The following is an 18,422-nucleotide window of genomic DNA, read 5'->3' as shown; positions in this document are numbered from 1 at the left end:
GACGAGATATATAAAAAGAAATGAATACAACAAAAATAAAATGAAAAATATACGAAAAGTATCGAACATTGAGAAGATATTAACGAGATCGGTAGCAGCATTCGAGTACTGCTGATCTTCGTAAGAAATAACAATCAAATTCCAGGATACTGATCGTTGTCGATGAAAGAAAGGAAGCATGAAAAGAAGGAAAACGAAAAAAAAAGGAAAAAAAGAGGGGAGAAAAATTGAAAACGTCGTCGACTCTCAATACGATAATACCTGACATCATTGTTATTTTTCCCGTTGACCTATTTTAAGAGGATGGGTAAAAGATGGGGGTAAAGGTTGAAATACTACTTCTAGTACCGGTGTTAGTGGCAAATGCTAGTGTTGGTGGTGGTAATGCTGATGGTAGGGTAGCGAATCGAAGGATTTCCCTTGTCCTAAACGAAAATACGACGACGCCTTCTGACATTTAAAGCTTGAGAGGTAAACCGTAGTAGCTTTCCTATTCTACTATCTGTTTTCTTTCTTTTCTTTTCCTTTTTTTTTTTTTTTGTTTTCTTTCCTTTCGTAATCGTTAGAAGAATTTTCCTCTTATTTTATTAATCCCATCACTTCTACCACCTAGCACATTTCCCTTGCAATCAGATTTCCAATTTATCCGTTATATTTTTCCATTGTAAATTTGTAATCGTTCTTTTTTCTTATTTTTAGTTTATTATTTATTTTCTTTTTTTTGTAGAATTTATGCGTATTGATTGTTGCCGCGTGTATTCAATTATTTATTTATTTTTTGTCTTTACTAATTACAAACACAATGTTGAATGATATAAATATATTTGTGTGTGTGGAAAATTATTTCTTACGACTAATTTCTCTATATTCATATTCAATTAATAATCATTCTGTTTCTTATACAACAAATAAAATAATAATAAAATAACGAACGAATTTAAAAATTAATATGGATCAACATAAATAAAAAAAGAAAAATAATATCAAATCTTTCATTTTGATACGAATATGTAGGCAGAGAACGAAAATGAATATGAAAATGTTCGTCCTTGGGGAATTATCATAGCTATTCGTCCTCAGCATAATGTCAAAGTAGAGATATCTGCTTTGAGAGGTAGAAAATCGAATGAAGAAGAAATGTGACATAGAAATTCATAGAATTACCAGTTCGTGTTCTTGATGAGGCTTCGCTCTCGGTTCTGTGGTGTCCCAGAGATTGCAGCTTTTCCGTAAGTCCATGAATTTTGTCGACCAACGAGGAACTACCAACGTGGCTATCAGTGCATGCTCCTCCTGGTAATCCGGTGCTGTTCACGTTACTGCTCGAAGTTGTGTGAGAAGTAATCGCTGCACATGCAGTCGTTGACGACAGCACAGCCATTTCCTAAAAAAAAAAACAAAAATAATAATACCTCTACTAAAAATACGAATAAAAATACAAATACTTGTACCTAGTATTTATTTGGTCAGTATTTTAAAACAAAACGTTTTTCCCTCAATGTTTTGTAATATATATATATTTTTTTGATATTATATAAAAAATAATTTATAAATAGGTCAGTGTTAAATATTGATATTTTTTTAGTTTTCTTTTTTATAAATATTGATCATTAACGTATCATATTATTTATTATATTAAATATTGATCCAAAAAAATTTCGAAATATTTATTCAATAAATAGCACTCGTTCCTCATACCCACACTTAAAAAAAGAATAATATTTCACTTTCTTTTTCTTATACTCGTTAACCAATATATTATATTTATCTTTTATTTATGTTCCTCGTTGTGTGTTTTCGTGTTCTTTTTTTTCCTTTTGATTTTTCTTGGTCAAGAATAACTCAACCATTGATCCAACTCCTATCTGATTTATACGATTTTAAAAATCAGAAGGATCGTACTTAGGAAAAATCCCCTTCGATTTCCTTTTTTTCCGTTAGAATAAATTTTTTCCTATACCCTATCTCTATCTCATGTCCCTCTTTTTTTGTCTTTTTTTTTTCCCCCTATCATAAAGTCTTCCGACATGTGGGATACGATACGTAATCCAAATTCAATCCGTTCATCGAGCCAGAAAAACCCTTTAATCTTTTTAATTTACGCGAGTACGAAAGGAAATCCTCGACGGACGTTTTGTCGATCGTTCACGTTTTGATTGATCAAATTCAAAAGATTTTATAATCAAAAAGAATATCATTTTCTTTTATCAATTTTCATTCGTTCATTCCTTCATACATTTTTAATATTAATAGAAAATATTTCGAAAGATTGACTATGGGATAAAAATAAGTCGAAAATTTTCATTCAAAGCAAAAGTATTCACTTATTTATCCTGTATATAATAATTATGATGTTGTTTTATGACTTACCTTAAAGGCTTTGCCATCGACAACACGGGGATCCTTTTTAACAAACGAGAGAAAAAGGTGACGTGACAACTCATCGGGTGTTGCGACTTCGAGGTAGGTGTCCAGAAATTTTCTAAAACCATCGTAATCGATGTCCTGCAAAACAAAAATGTTTCTATGTTAAAAGAAAATTATAAGTAAACAAACAAATAAAAAATATACATAAAAAAAAAAAATAATAATAATTAATTGCATTCACTGTATTGCATTTTAGTATTTTTTTGTTTATTTGTTTAATAAAATCAATCATATATGAGAGAAGAAAATTGTTAGTCAAAGATATATATATATACACCTAATTAATCTATCTCTTGACAAATTTTCTCTTGCGAATAAATTCTACTTAATTGCTATATTTTCAAAAACCCTCTTTTAAATCATATCAAATAAACTTTGAAATCTCCCCTCTTAACGATGCGTATAATGAATCAATGCAAAAAAAGAAAGAGAGAGATGATCTTTCACTCTCTAACGCAGGCTATAAATGTTCTCAGGTTTATGATGAAACAAAAAAAGAAAAAAAAAGGGAAAAAAAGAAGAGAAATATGAGTCGATCGTTCCACAAATTGATCATTTGCGATTGCAATCGACGGTTGTACATTAAAGCTGCCAGCAAGAACCAACTCTCCTCCTCTTCTTTCTCTTTCTTCCCCTCATCCTCGTTGTCGTCGTCGTCATTCTCGTAGTAGTTCTGTGCTAATCGATCGATGGTGTTTCATGCAATTAACTGTGTTTACCCAAAGCCATTCGTCGAATTGCTGGTTGTACCGTTATACGCTCGAAATACGTTTTAGATGAGTTCACAATACATACCTACCAACCTCCCAATCCCACCCTACCACCCTCTCCATCACCCACTTTCCCCATCATTCGTCAGAGATGGAAAATCTACCTTAATTCCTTTATTATCAACGAGAGACAGTTTCGGCCATCGTGAATTGGAATTACTAAACAAAACGGATTAGGATCTCTTGAAATGAGAGAAATAGAGAAAGAGAGGTAGTGAGAGAGAGAGAGAGAGAGAGAGAGAGAAATGACGTTTCGAATATCCAGTTTGTAGGTCAAGTACATAGCCGTGAGATATCCATGATGCTCTCAAAACACGACACTGTGACTGACTTAAGTGTTTCCTCGAAAGAAACATGACGATGGTAGGTGAGGGGGTGGAGGAAATAGAAGGATAAAAGAAAGATAAATAAGGAAAAAGAAAAGTTAATTAAAAGAATGGAGTAAAGAAAAATTTTCATTTACAAATTAATCCTGAAAAAATATGACTACTTTGTGTTTACTAGACAATTCTCTTCCTTCTTCTACTACTCATACCATTACGAGAAATCTTCAAGGACAAGAAATCACAAAAAAATATTCGATTGTGTTTCGTGCAAACAAAATCCTGGTCTTGGAAGGAAAAACTTGAATATAAAGAAACTAAAAATGACAACATTTTTATTGATTACGATTTTTCTTTTTCTTTCTTTAGGAATTCAAAAATAAAATTAATCGTGCAATCCCACATAACATAAAAACTTTCTAAAAACTTTCTAAAACATTTCTTGAAAAGCTTTAAACCTTTCAAAAAGGTTTCTAAAAAATCTTTCTACAAGGTGAAAATGTCCGCGTTAAGAGACGTGCAAAAGATTACTCTATCAGTAAAATATTTTAGAAATGTTTTTAAAATATTTTTGTAAAATCTTTTATGAATCTTTTTCAAAATATTTTAGAATGATGCCTGCAAGGTTTCTGAAAGATTTTTTGGAAATATTTTACGAAACTTTCGCTGAAAGATTTCAAAACTTATCGTGCTATGTAGGATATATTGCACAAAATAGAATTTAATTAAAATAAAAAATAAGAATAAGAGAACGTTGATCATCTCGAAACCTGTTGATCAGGATATTAATAGGTTTCAATTTAATATACAATAACCATTATTATTATCTATGAAATTTGATAAACTTGTATTACGCAAGATCGACCACTTAAAAAAGGAAAACTTTTCTTCCCAATTTTATTATAATATATGCATCGCATATACGTCCTAAAATGTTTTTTTTTTTTTTAATGTCCGATCGAGATAATCGTTTTGAAAGCTTTTAAAAGCTTTCTTCAAACTCATTTATTATCAAATCGAAAGTTCACCATGGTTCTACGATTTTTATACTATATATATATATATATATATACAATAATTATGAAAAAAAGCTATTTATCCGCTCTTTTCATAATTATATTAACATATTTTTTTATGAATAAAAATGATAGAGAGGAAAAAACACGATACAAATATTTGTTCGAAAATTCTTCGTCTGACCATATAAGGTTCGTACTACTTAAAAACGTCTAATACGTATCTCCTATATTAATTTGAAATTTTATTATATTTAAACAACGTACGATCTACAACAAAGCATAATTAATAAATATTTGTAAATATTAAATAAACAAAATAATCCAACAACGATGAATTTAAATTCCATTCCGAGAGTCGAACGAAGAAACTTGGTTTTCAAAACAAACAAAAAGAATTTCCCCAAAGTATTACGTAGACAAAAAAAGATATTGAAAAAACCGGGACTAGGGAGCCAAAAAAAATAGAAATATGGAAAGGGTTGTAGGGATGGATGGGTGATATAGTAACCGAGAGACAATTCAGTTTCGAGCTTTTCTCGAGGCAAAAAGAGCTGGGCTGGCTAGCTCTCTCTCACTCCTATACCGTGTGACATTTATCGACGCCACTCTTCAAGGACGGAGGGCGTCGCCTTCTTCTTCCTCCTATTTTTGTTTTCTTTCTTTTTTCCTTCTTTTTTTTTCTCCATTAAACTTGCGCTCTTAGCGATAAACTCTCGGCCTCCTCTCACCACGGTGTCGAGGCTGGACTTACGCTTACAAAGCGAAAGGGCGCGGTTTCTGTAAAGGACGATAAAAAAAAAGAGAAAGAAAGAAAGAACAAAAATAATATAAGAAGTGAGAGAAAGAGAGAGAGAAAGAGAGGGGGGGGTAAGCGAGTGTGTGAGAAAAAGATAGATAGAAGTGATAGCGAGAAAGAGGGATGGGGAGGGGGAAGGGTGAATCGTAACCTGAAATCGATCGAACGTTGGTACACATATATACATACATAAATACATTTATATATATATACTCGTAGCCTTCTCGTTCAGATGATCCTTCTCGTAAATGAAATCGTAACGGATCCAAAGCGATAAGTCGAAATGAAAGCTTTTGAGATACCCACTTGAGTAGATACTTCGTTTAATCCGTTCTCTACTTCTCGGATTCCTTTATTTTCTTTGAAAATTACGCAAATTTTCAGAATTGTAATTACTTCCTTTTCTAATTCTTTTCGTTTCATTTCATTTAATTTTTTTTTAAGTAGTTAAACGTAAAATTTGATTACCTTTAAAATGATATTAATGATTTAAGGAATATCATTTCAAATAATGAAAGTTGGGATAGTTCGAAGAGGTGTTGAATAAAATTTGGAATATATTTTTATTTATTTATATCATTTTAATTAAATGTTATTAAATAATTGATAATTATATTGAATATTTATTATAAGTAGATATAAATTATAGTTAAACATTTAATCTAATCTTTGTTAATGCAGTATTCGAAAAATATTGTTCATTTTTTAAGAAATAAATACAATTGTAATATATATGTAATGAGACTATACAAATGTGTAACTTTAAAGTTACACGACGATATTATGAAAAAATTTATTTCTACTTCTTTACGAAGAAAGAAAAAGAAGGGAATAAAAATATTTAATATAAGTAATAACCGCTTCTATAGAGGATCGTGAGTATATTTCAAGAGAATGCCTGGCAAATACCTGCTCGTACTACTGCGAATTGTCTTTTAAATGTAAGTAGTGCATGGTTATTGTCGCTGGTAATAACATTAGTAAGTTCGTACTGCTTACTGCGATGTAAGACTTTTTAGCCAACTTGACAACACAACAGTAGTATGATTTATTCGAAATGTCAACTAAAAAATACTCGCCAAAAAAAAAAATTAAATTCGAATGAAGATCGGGGAGAATTTACATGGCATTTATAAATTTACGAGAACCCCATTTAAAAAGAATCTAAATAATACAATAAATAAAAGATTCAGAAATTCTTTCTCATACACATACACACACGCCTATGTCATATACATTCTTCCATAAGGTTGGATGTTACGTAAAAAGAGTAGTAGTTTCAAGGTACATTGTCCAGCAGAAGCCTGATAAAAGTAATTCTTTATGCGTCCTCGTATAAAATGCGTCTTATAAAAGATGTGGTTGGTTGGTTGGGATGTTGGAAAGGGGGAACAACGATTTTCCAGTTTCTTCTTTACGAGCTTTCCTTTCCAAGGTTTTGTGAATAGGCTAAGAAGGAATCGCATCTCGTGAAGTTACGTAACTCCACGTGACATCAACTATTTTCTATGTCTACTCTCGTAGAAAATCTTGCTCGAGTACACCGATTTAACGAATAAAGAAAAAAAAGTAGTAGAAGAAGAAAGTAGAAGACGGAGATAGAAAAGAAAATACGGAACGATGAGAAGAGAATGCGTTATGGTGGGTGATGGTGTTGGTGGTGGTGAAATAGTTTCTCGTTCAAGGAAAGGTTATTGTAAAATGTAGTATCATCGTTGATACCCAGCTATAAGTACTAGAAAAAAGTAGGACGTCGTTTGTGTTAACCGACGGAATGTCCGCATGAATGAGACAAGATACGGCCATTAAGCTTCGAAGTTACGTGCCAGGGTAGAGAGAGGGTTGCACGGAGAGGGGTGAATTCTAAAGGAGATAGAAACGAGCACGTTCTGAATGATGGTAGAGTAAGGGGTTGCGCCATTCGTTCGGTCGTTCGTTCGTTCCTTGCCAGTGACATCAGACTTGATGCAAATGACGTCACCGGGTCTGACGACGTCATAACCTACTACTTTCGGAGATATAATTTCTTCTTTTTATTCCTTTTCTTTTATTATCTTTCTTTTTATCGACGAAATTTTTAAAAGGGTAAACTCACGTAGATTTTATAAAAGCTTTCTTCTCTTTCTCTCTCTCTCTCTCTCTCTCTCTCTCTCTCTCTTGTGATTAAAGAATAAATAAATTGTTTGCTTTTTTTTCTTTTTTTTTGTTTTATATTTACTTACAATTAGACTCATTTCGGGATTAGTGATACGTTTAAGTTTTTTCATGGATCTCGAGTGTTTTTTCACGATATTCTTTAGTATGTTTTATATTATTTTTATAACAATATTTTTTTTTATTACGATCAAATTAACTCTATTGATTATTTTTATACTTTTCTCTACAAAATTTCGTTCGACTTATTATTTTTCAAGACATAAAACATCGATCTGATAAAACGGCTTAATCTTTTTTTTTCTTCATATTTCTACACGTCAAATTTATCATTTAATTATCCCATTTTCTATTATCCCACAATCGGAATTTATTTTCGACATTCTATTTCGTTTATTAAGAAACAAACAAACAAAAACATTTCTACGAGTCATTGTAAGATCATTAATTGTTTGTACTTTTTCAATCCTCAACAATCTCACGATAAAAATAAATAAAAAATAAAAGAGAAAAAGACTTTGATAAGATTGATAAACGATATCTTCTTTACTTTTTTTTTTTTTTTTTAAGTAGAAATCGATCTTTATTTTTTTTTTCATCTTCCTTTTTTCCCTTTCCTTTCCTTTCCTTCCTTCTGTCTATTAGATCTCGATGCTTCGGGTCAGCAGATGAAAAGCGAAAGAGAATTTCTCTCTTGAGGATCACATCCTTCGAATTTCTGTTGGAAAGAAACGATCCTAAGAGATAGAGTGAGAGAGAGAAAGAAGAGGAGAACGAGTGATGGGAGTTTGGGGTTGGGAAAAGGTTAGAAGTAGAAGAAGCAGAGAGAGAGAGAGAGAGAGAGAGAGACAGAGAGAAAATGATATGGCAGAAATAAGCGTAGGAAATTTTCACGTTCTCTCTCTCTCTCTCTCTCTTCTCTCTTTTCTCTCTTGTCGGAAGTCAAACCGACGACGAGTCCAGGGAAATCAAGCCGATATTCACGGAAATGATTCCGATCGTCCACTCTCGTACGAACCTTTCTCTTCTTTCCTTTTTTTACTTTCTTTTCTTTTTATTTTTTTATATCTATAAAATAGTCCCGTTCGAAATGTGATACGGATTATTCTAAACTGTTTGATTAAAAGATTAAAAATTTTCATCGGATATCCTCACAATCTTAAACGTTTCACGTTGATTTTATTCTGTTTTACTTGTTCGCATAATTTTCGAAACTTCCTTTTCGTTTATTAATCGTACTTCCACTTATTCCGATTATTTTTGAAAATCCTTTGTGCTTAATCCCTTAAATCAGTATAGAATAATTTATCTCGTGGAAAGATGAAATGAAGGAAACGTATACGTTTTTTATTTTCCAAGCTTATTTCCAAATAATTCTTCTTATTATCTGATAGAATGAAATTTTAAATCTTTTCTAAAGATGCAAGTAATTAATTATAATAAATATTAAGATAATAAAATAAGTTAAATTAAAAAATAATATATATTATCATTATATTATACTATTATTACTATTATATATATACTAATATAATAATACTATAATTATACTAATATATAATAACTAATATTATATAAATACTAATATAAATACTATAATATTACATATAAAATAATATAAATATTATAATTATACTATAATTTATAATAACTAATATTATATATATGTATATATATAATAGTAATAATAGTATAATAATCATATATATATATATATATAACAAATCCTATGCCAATATATATGTATTTATATCTGATTTCAAAAGCAACATAACATTATAAAAAGGATTAATAATTACAATATTCATATTTGATGATATTTAAATATTCCTCAGAATATTTCTCAATTTTCTCTTTTTTTCTGATATATTAAACTTTTTTCTCTCTTCATTTTTTTCCTTTAATCATTCACATTATAAGTATAGTTCTTATGATATAGGAAGAAAATATCGATCAGATAATCGCTAATCGCTGTTGAATTCCTCGTCGCGTTTTCGTTCATTTTAAATGCGGATTAAGTTCTATACGCTTATATATATTATATATATATATAAGTGTATTATATACGTATGTATGTGTGTATATATGTATATATTCCCATATTCCCGGACGTTAGCATTTCCAGCTCGATTCTTTTTCCAATGCTGACGGAAAACCGATGGAACGTAGAGAAATGATGATGGTTTGTGAACGTATCTATGATTTAGGGTCATCGCTTTTAGACATTTCGCGATACGACAGTATGGATTCGATCGTAAATCGGGTCAATTGCTATTTTCGATCAATCCGAATGATTTCAGTCTAAATGAGTGAGAGAGAGAGAGAGAGAGAGAGAGATAATATTCGATGGGTTTCCATAATGACAAGATTTCATTCTGTTTGCTATTTTCATTGACTACTACTGCATATACGTATATATATATATATGCATAATTTATTATTCTCAACTGTATTATAATGGTAGACGAACTTTAATACTATAAATTATTCATAGACCATCGTTAGATTGGTTATTTGCTATCATTAAACTCCTACCAGTTAACTAACTTATGCTACTATGAAATTATCGATGTTACAGTTACCGACATACATATAATGTATCCCCCGCGTTCTACGACTAATTTCAATAGAGATAACTAATTAATTCATATTTCATCGTACCGATGTTCTTAGTTATTAACATATATGAAAGATTTATACATCTTTTTTTTATTATTTCAATTAATACATTTGCTTTTATTTATCTAACTAATTGAATAACTGGATTTTAGTAATTAATACACTTGATACAATTATATTTAAATTTAAAATATCAACGTAGAGATGATAATCTTTTCAAATTTTCGATAATGCATTACTCGTGGTTAATTACATTGTTTAAAAAATTCTAATCAATTTTGTAAAAGCCCTGCATCAGTGCAAGTTGGAAATTCTATCTAAAATTTGAAACAAAATTTAAAAAAGAAAATTGTTTTTGTAAGTACAAATAATATTGCAATTATATTTATTTTATTTTTTTTTCTAACCAAAGTGATCTTTATAATTTGATTTTCATTCATTTTTATATATATTTCTCTTTGTTTCCTTTTATACACCGATAAATAGAATCATCTTCAACGTTGATTGATTGATTAAAAAAAAAAAGAAAAGAAAAAGAGAGAAAAAGAAAGGAAAAGAAGTATATAAGATCAACTTACTAAGGTCAACGATATAGTCCAAGAATAGACCACCACATAGTCTTTCGTTTTTCCGATGTGTATGTATGTATGTATGTATGTATGTATGTATGTATGTATGTATGTATGTATGTATGTATGTGTGTGTGTGTGGTACGATGAGAAGAAATATACTTAAGACTAAGCGAACAACCATAGGTGCTATACGGAAAAAGGGGTCTGAGAAAATGTACTGAGAAAAAGGGAATGAAAGAGAGAAGGTGGTAGGGGGTGGGAGGGGGTTGCTTGTATAGACGTAGAGTAGTGTCAACAATTTAGATACTAAAAATAAGTGAACGATAGTACGATTGTCCTGCTAGCTGGTTAGCTAGCTAGTCTGATCTACTATCATGAAGACCTTATAAAGGTCGGACCGGGGTGACTTCAATTAAAGCTCTTACGATAAGAATCCACACCCTGGTTAAACATAATAAGCTTTTTACTGCCTCTTTTTCTAACCTATTATGCGATTTTTTTTTCCTTACCTTCTTTTTTTCTTCTTCTTCTTCTTACGTTCAGACTTTAGAAGTAATCAGGACGTAATATGAATTCGTTTTAAGGGGATATAATAAATTAATTAAGGAGATTAGTACAAAGAGATGTCTACATTGTTTTAAGGAAGTTAATGCTGATTGATTAAAAATTGTTTTTTTTTAAGTGGTATGATTTGATTTTGAAGATGTTGACATGTATCTATTTTTTGTGGAGATTTTGGGGAGAGGACGGGTTTGTTTCAGCGAGTTGATGAGGGTTGGATAAAGGTTTGATTAAGGGAAGTTTTGTGGTGTGTTGAAGTAGGGTTGTCTAAATTAAATAGTCTCCCAAGGATACGTATAGTATTTATAATGATATTAAATAGTTATTTATAGTAAGTACGATAATAAATTATACAAAATTATATTGTTTACAATTGAATGTAAATAATAATTGACTAATATTGTCTTATAAAAATAATAATAAAAAAGAAACACTTTTTAAATAAGAACTTTAAGAAAAAAGGAATAACCTTGAGATGCATTGGTCTACTCGTAGAAACGTTTAGTGATAATCACAGTACTAGTGATAAAAATAGCAAAAAAAAAAAAAAAAGGAAAAAAGGGGGTAACATGAAACAGAACTTTAACACTTTCTTTCTTTCCCTATTCTCGTTTATATTCATTCCACATTACTCTAGTCATTTCTACCCTTTTGTTTACAAAATAAAACTCAACGATCTCGTTAAAGATCAAGTCGAAATAAAAAAAAAAAAACAAAGAAAGAAAGAATGAAGAAAAGAATAAAAAGACTACAAAAAATGCGGATGGGGTTAAGGGGTTGGATCAAAAAAAAAAAAAAAAAAGAAAAGAAAAGAAAACATTCTTACACTTAGTTAGTTAAATTTATCGAAGTAAAATACAAGTAGTATTCCCTCGTTTGCACCCAAAGCGATACGAAAGTGGAATATTAAATTCTCGATTGTACTTTAACGAATGAAAAGTCTCAAAAGATGAGAGACAAAGTCAAGTAGCAGGTATATTTATATTCCTATCTCTTTCTCTCTCTCTTTTTCTTTCTCTCTTAAATTTTCTCTTCTTTTTTATTTTCTTTTTCTTTCTCAACATTCTTTTCTTATTCTACTTCAGATATCCTTTTTCTTATTTTTATTCATCGTCTAGAAAAGAAGAATAGAAATTTTTCTGGTATGTTCTTTCAACGATCAAAAAGACAGAAGAAAAAGCTGTGAGAATATTAGCCCTTCAAAGAAGCACTTTTTCCTCAGAGAGAGAGAGAGGCTCCTTTTTTTTTGCTTCGTTCGTTGTTGCAACACGAACAACGATTATTAACGACGATCTTTCTTTTATTCAAAAGAGGGTAACGATAATTAACGAACATAAATATTCAAATGATACAATTCGTATCGTTTTACGTATTCTTACATATTAATTAATCTCTTTGATTCATTGAACGTGATAATAGGTTTTTCGGTTTTTTTTTTTTTTAATTAAAATATATATAAATGATTCTTATTTTCTATTCTGTGTCGGTATATTTCTTTTTGAAACTCATTTCTAATCAAATAATTATAATTAATAATATTAGTTTTTTCATAATAAATGTGGTTTGATATTAACGTTTTAACATTTGATTGTTCACTATGAAACTGACGTAAGTTCATTTCTGATTAAAAACAAATTGAAAAAAGCATATTACTTTAAATGTGAAAATTTTCATGACGATGAATATTATTTGCTTTATCGAACAAAATATTCGTCTATATCGATTATTTATTTAACGTAATGATAAATAATAAAGTTTAAATAAACAAAAAAGAAAAAGGATAAAGAAAAATTTTACAGTTATAAGAAAGTGATTAATTACAAAAAAAATTATTATTCCGATCATTCACTTTCTAAGAAGATTCTCGTTTAAAAGGAGCATTTTAAGTAGTCACGTAAGCTCGTTTCTAATTCAGACGCACCTAAATATTCTAAGTGACTCGGCTAACTTGTAAGATTAATAGCAGCTATTATATTATTCTCTGACGTTTGCATATATAAATATATAATATATAAAAAGAGAAAAAAAAGAAGAAATTCAAGCTGATATTCCTCAATAATAATAATAAATAAAAAAAAATGATTAATAAAAAAAATCAATTATCCTTCTATTATTCGTATCGAAAGAAAATGTAATCAAACGTTAGATGAAAATCTATTATACTTTACTAGATCCCAGGTTAGCTTCAATCGAACTATACGATATCGCCTTTGCAATCCAAAGAATGTGTATGTGAGTGTGTGAATGTGTGTGAAAGAGAAGCTCTATTGTAAGTAGTAGGCGTATTTCTTGTTCAGTGTGGTACGTCGAATGGAACGCTCTAAATCAACCCTTACAAAGACGAAGGTAGACACGGTTGGTGCTTTGGAAAAGAGAAAGGGAAAATGGAGGGGAAAGGGAAAGACTAAATCTCCTAAACGTCAAATATGCTACAATAAGGTATAAAAGGATAAATTTCACTGGAAAAGTGGATTACAAAATCAGCTACACACACACACACAGAGCACGTGAAGAAAGAAACATAATTTTCAAAATCAAATTCATACGTATTTAATGAATATTTATATAATTGAACAATATATTTATGATAACTTAACTTTATATTTATCTATCGACAAGATAATGTTCGGTTATTATCCGAATAATAATTATACCAAACCGATCTCTCTCTCACTCTTTATTTTTCGATGATATTACAATAAAATGCATTAAATAAACCGGGTTAATCTGTAGAGAAATCAGAAATCGGATATGGCTCGTTAATCTGTCATAATACGTTGCAGCTGTTGGAATTAATGAAAACAAATACGGGGACGGATGATAAATCTTGAGAAATATTTTCACGCTCGATAATACACCATCGCGTTTCTACTAAAATAAGAAAGGAAGGAAGAAAGAAAGAAAGAAAAAGAAATAAAGAAAGAAAGAAAGAAAGAAAGAAAGAAAGAAAGAAAGAAAGTAAGAGAAAGATTCAAACGGGCTTACATAATATCCTCGAATTTTCCACCTGACGCTATGACTCTAGGAACGTAACATATATCATTGAGAAGGCACGAACTTGCAAAAAAAATCCTTTAATAACTCAGGACGTCCATAAATTTTCGTACAACCCAGCTTTACCTTCGGGCAAAGGCTTTTCTTCTCCCACGCTCATCCCCACTCTCTCTTCTCTCAACCTCATCCTCAACCTCCACCCCCTCTTTGTCTTTTTATATTTTTTCTCTTTTTATTTTCATCGCGATCGTATACCAAACCCTGTTTTTGTTCTTTCACATATTATATCACGAACATTACGCATTGGATATACCATTACGATGAATGTAATAAAAAAGGAAAAACAAAAATAGCATCTAAATTGCAATCCTTAGGGAGTTGAAAGAAAATAATTGGTTGTAATGTTTAACGAAGAACAGCTGACTCAGTGTGGCAGTGAAGAACGCGCAGTGCGTCATTTTAAATATGACGCACTGCGAGTTTCGTGCACTTTGTGATACACGACAGGGATTATATATCATCTAAATATACAGTAGGTCGGCCGATGCTCTGGGAATAGCGTGCCTTCGATGTTTGTTTTTGTATGACGACTATACCATCCTTCTGTACTAACCCTTTTTTTACTCTCACAAGGCCCTCACATACACACATTGATATTCACCTTTTTTTTCTTATTTCTCTCATATTTAACATCAACCAACTACACAGGTTCCACCAATCTCTGTTTCATTTGTACGATTCTGATGATTCGATGCACATTTGAATATTTTTGTTTGTATATGCGTGTGTATGTTTGTGCATGTGTGATAACCGGTCAACTGAAATTCGTTGAACAAACATACATGACGCTAGAGAATGACTATTTACTATTTTCGTTAGACCAGCTGGTATTGAAGAAACATTGACACAAATATTTGTTAGAAAATTTCTATAAACGAATAGCAAATGCTTGCAACTTTTGATCGATACGAAAGATACTACTACTTCTTTTTCTCAAGGAAAAAAATCACAAGATTTGATATTATGATTAACATTTTCAATCATATTTGGGACGATGTAATAATTACGATTTTATAATGACAAAGATAATATTTTAGGTTCTTTTTTTTTATATAAATTTTATTTTTTAATCATGTTAAGAATTGAGATAAGTTAAATAAATTGTAAAGAATTTTCTTACTTCTTTAGATTGGATTCCATACGAAATAGGATTTTATGCATTTACTGTCACTACCAACACTACTATGGTAAGAGAAAAATGTTTTAAGAACAAACGATATGAGCGTAGGACTACGAAACAAGCTCGTTTTCTTGAATGAAATAATATCACCGTGTTCTCTTTTATGTAACACGTGTTTTCTACACAGGCACCACATAAAAAATGAAATAAAATTAGTTTTTATTTAAACAAATATTTTCTCATTACGTTTCTCATTTTATTATTTTTTTTATCTTTCTCTCAACGTTTGCGTCACGTAGTAAAGTTTCTTAAAAATTCAAAATATGTACGTATATTATTTTTTACGATTCATCATTAGATCTGTTCTATAGAATATGGAAAAAAGTATTGATTGGTTTAAAACTCACGAACCACGGTGATCGTAGGTAGCATTGACTGTGATAATTAAATTCGTTTTATGGAATTACAGAAAATATTATCTCGTGTAAACCTCTTACCACGGTGATAAACAAGACGGGAGTAGCATTACCCTTGCGTAAACACGTTGTTCGTCGACTTACTTCGGTAAACAAACGTCCACCTATATATATATATGCACAAGTTATAAATATAAAACCATACAAGGATGTAGGAAGGAAGGAAGCAAAAAATAACAAAATAAAAAGATAAAAATAACAATGACATTTATAAATCCTCTTCTTTCGTCATATAAAATTATTTCCTCGACAAATTAACGAAATAATAATAATAATAATAATAATAATAATAATAATAATAATAATAATAATAATAATAATAATAATAATAATAATAATAATAAAAGTTATAAAATATAATTAAAAAACAATTTGATCGTAATAATAATGTAATCATAATGAATGTAATTTAAACGATTAAATTTAATTTTCGAATTTAACTAAATATCCCATTAACACAAAATTCTTTCGTTAACGGTTATAATAATAATTATTAAAAAATATATTGCTTATAATGGTATTTTATTATTAGGTAAAAATCAAGTTTATTAAAATAAATATTTATCTTTCTCTTCATATTTTTTTATTAATATTTCACTCTTTTTAATATTCACCATTTATTATTTAAAATCACATTGTATAATGTTCTATTAAAAGAAAAATTTTTATTGAAAAAAAAAAGAAAAAAAAATAAGCAATTTTTGAAACAGAAGTTAAACGTCAATGAAAATAATCCCATGTCAAAGATGAATAGGGCTAATTGTAAGTTAATGTATTATACTACTTAAAAAATAAAAGATAACATTTACAAAAAGAGAAAGAGAGATAGAAAGGGGAAAGGAAGATTCGGTGTTCACGTGACGTCATTGTACAGATGCGAGGCAGCTGCAGTCACGTTTTGCGAGTGCACCGACCTCGACTGCACATATCACGAAATACACACTCACACATGTATACATGAATGCATATATATATATGTACTTTGAGAAAATGTATTAGTGTAGAACTACGAATGGTGTGACGTCACTACTTTTCCTTCTCTCTCATTCTCTTCATTCTCTCTCTCTCTGTCTTTCTGGTTATAGCACACCGGGTGTTCTCTCGCGTTCCCATGGAAACCGTGACGTCATTGTACTCCTCGTCATCGATGTTTCCTACGAAATCTCGCGCAACAGTGATGTTAGAAAAGCTTCGTTGAAATAAAGAAAAGTCAAAAAGAGAGAGTGAGAGAAAGGGAGAGATAGTAATAAATAATTACTAATTAGTATTGAAAAACAAATAAAAAAACCATCCAAAAGATAAAATTTTTCCAATCTATTTTTCATTACCTCAACTTAAGGAATAAAAAGAATAAAAAAATCTTAGAAGACAAATAAAAATACGAACGATTCGTTCTTATAATAAAAAAAAGTTGCGCTTAATTTCAAAGGTAACATTATGAAATAATTCAAAAAAAAAAAAATAAGTGGAATGAAATGAAATTCTAACTTAATTATATTTTATATATTATATATTTACGATTACTAATTTACTAATTAATTATATTTTATATAATACTATAATATATTAATCTTTTTAAATTTGAACCTTTCAGAATTCAAAAGTAACTTAAAGAAAAATAACATGACGTTATTATTTTCTTTTTTTTTGTTTAATTATTTTTAAATCAAAAAAAGCTATTCAGTACCCCATATAAAATAAATAAAAAGAAATTGGGGGAAAAGAATTGAGGAAATACCGTAAAAGTGATTTTCTTTTTCGATTGACCAATCAATCGATTTCAAGCTTTTCCTTTCTTTTTTTTTTATGAAAAGGTCTTCTCATTGGTACACAACCGTAGTAATAGGGATTAGGTTACCTCGGATTACGGATTCGAACTTAGTAGCTTTAATTACTTCTTTTCTGCCATTTCTTTCTCTTCTTATTTTCTTTTCTTTTTTTTTTTCAATTTCCTATCAAAGAAGGTAATAAGAAAATTATCGATCCGCCTTAATATTTTTATTCGAGTTAAGAAAGGACACTCGCGATCATCTCAAGAAGATATGCTAAAAAAGCTCGTTACTATAATTTCTTAACTTTTCTTTTTTTCCTTGATCTCAGAAAAGAGAAATAAAGAAAGAGAAAAGAGATTTCCAAGAATTTCTCCAAATATCCCGAATTACGTAGTTCCTTGTTTTAAAATAAAGTGGGTTTCATTGAAAAGACGAAATGCTTAAAGTTTTAAGATTCGTTTCTTTACAACTCCATCTTACTCTCTCTTTTTCTCTTTCTTTCTATCGCAAAGTAAACGACACTTAATCCTTTAGCCATTTGCAGAGATGTATTTATCAAAAGGTGCATTTACCAAGGTTCCAGTCTTCATAAGGATCATATCATTAAATTTCTTTACTATTCGTAAATAATAATATTAAAAGAAGAACAAATAAGTATATTATTTATTTAAAAATTAATATAAGAAAATAAATTGTTTATATTTATATTTTATCTGACTTGAACAATTTTTATCTTTCTTTTTTTAAAGGCTAATTATA

The 18,422-nt window shown here is 29.7% G+C and overlaps 1 protein-coding gene across 1 annotated transcript in view; it reads right to left on the bottom strand.

Moving 5' to 3' along the window:
• Dgk (diacyl glycerol kinase 1) overlaps positions 1–18,422 on the bottom strand; it is a 98,195-nt gene that overhangs the window by 17,653 nt on the left and 62,120 nt on the right. Inside the window, exons 5-6 of the mRNA XM_015334993.2 lie at positions 2,371–2,505; positions 1,165–1,384 (exon numbers count right to left, since the gene is read on the bottom strand). Of these exons, the coding sequence (XP_015190479.1) occupies positions 1,165–1,384; positions 2,371–2,505 (355 nt within the window). The remainder of the gene's footprint in view (positions 1–1,164; positions 1,385–2,370; positions 2,506–18,422) is intronic.

Source organism: Polistes dominula, unplaced genomic scaffold (assembly GCF_049000335.1).
Source record: "Polistes dominula isolate Pdom_NZ unplaced genomic scaffold, Pdom_raw_medaka contig_31, whole genome shotgun sequence".
Taxonomy (NCBI): Eukaryota; Metazoa; Arthropoda; class Insecta; order Hymenoptera; family Vespidae; genus Polistes; species Polistes dominula.
The sequence above is the reverse complement of the archived record's forward strand: the minus strand, read 5'-3'. Positions and strand labels throughout refer to the sequence as shown.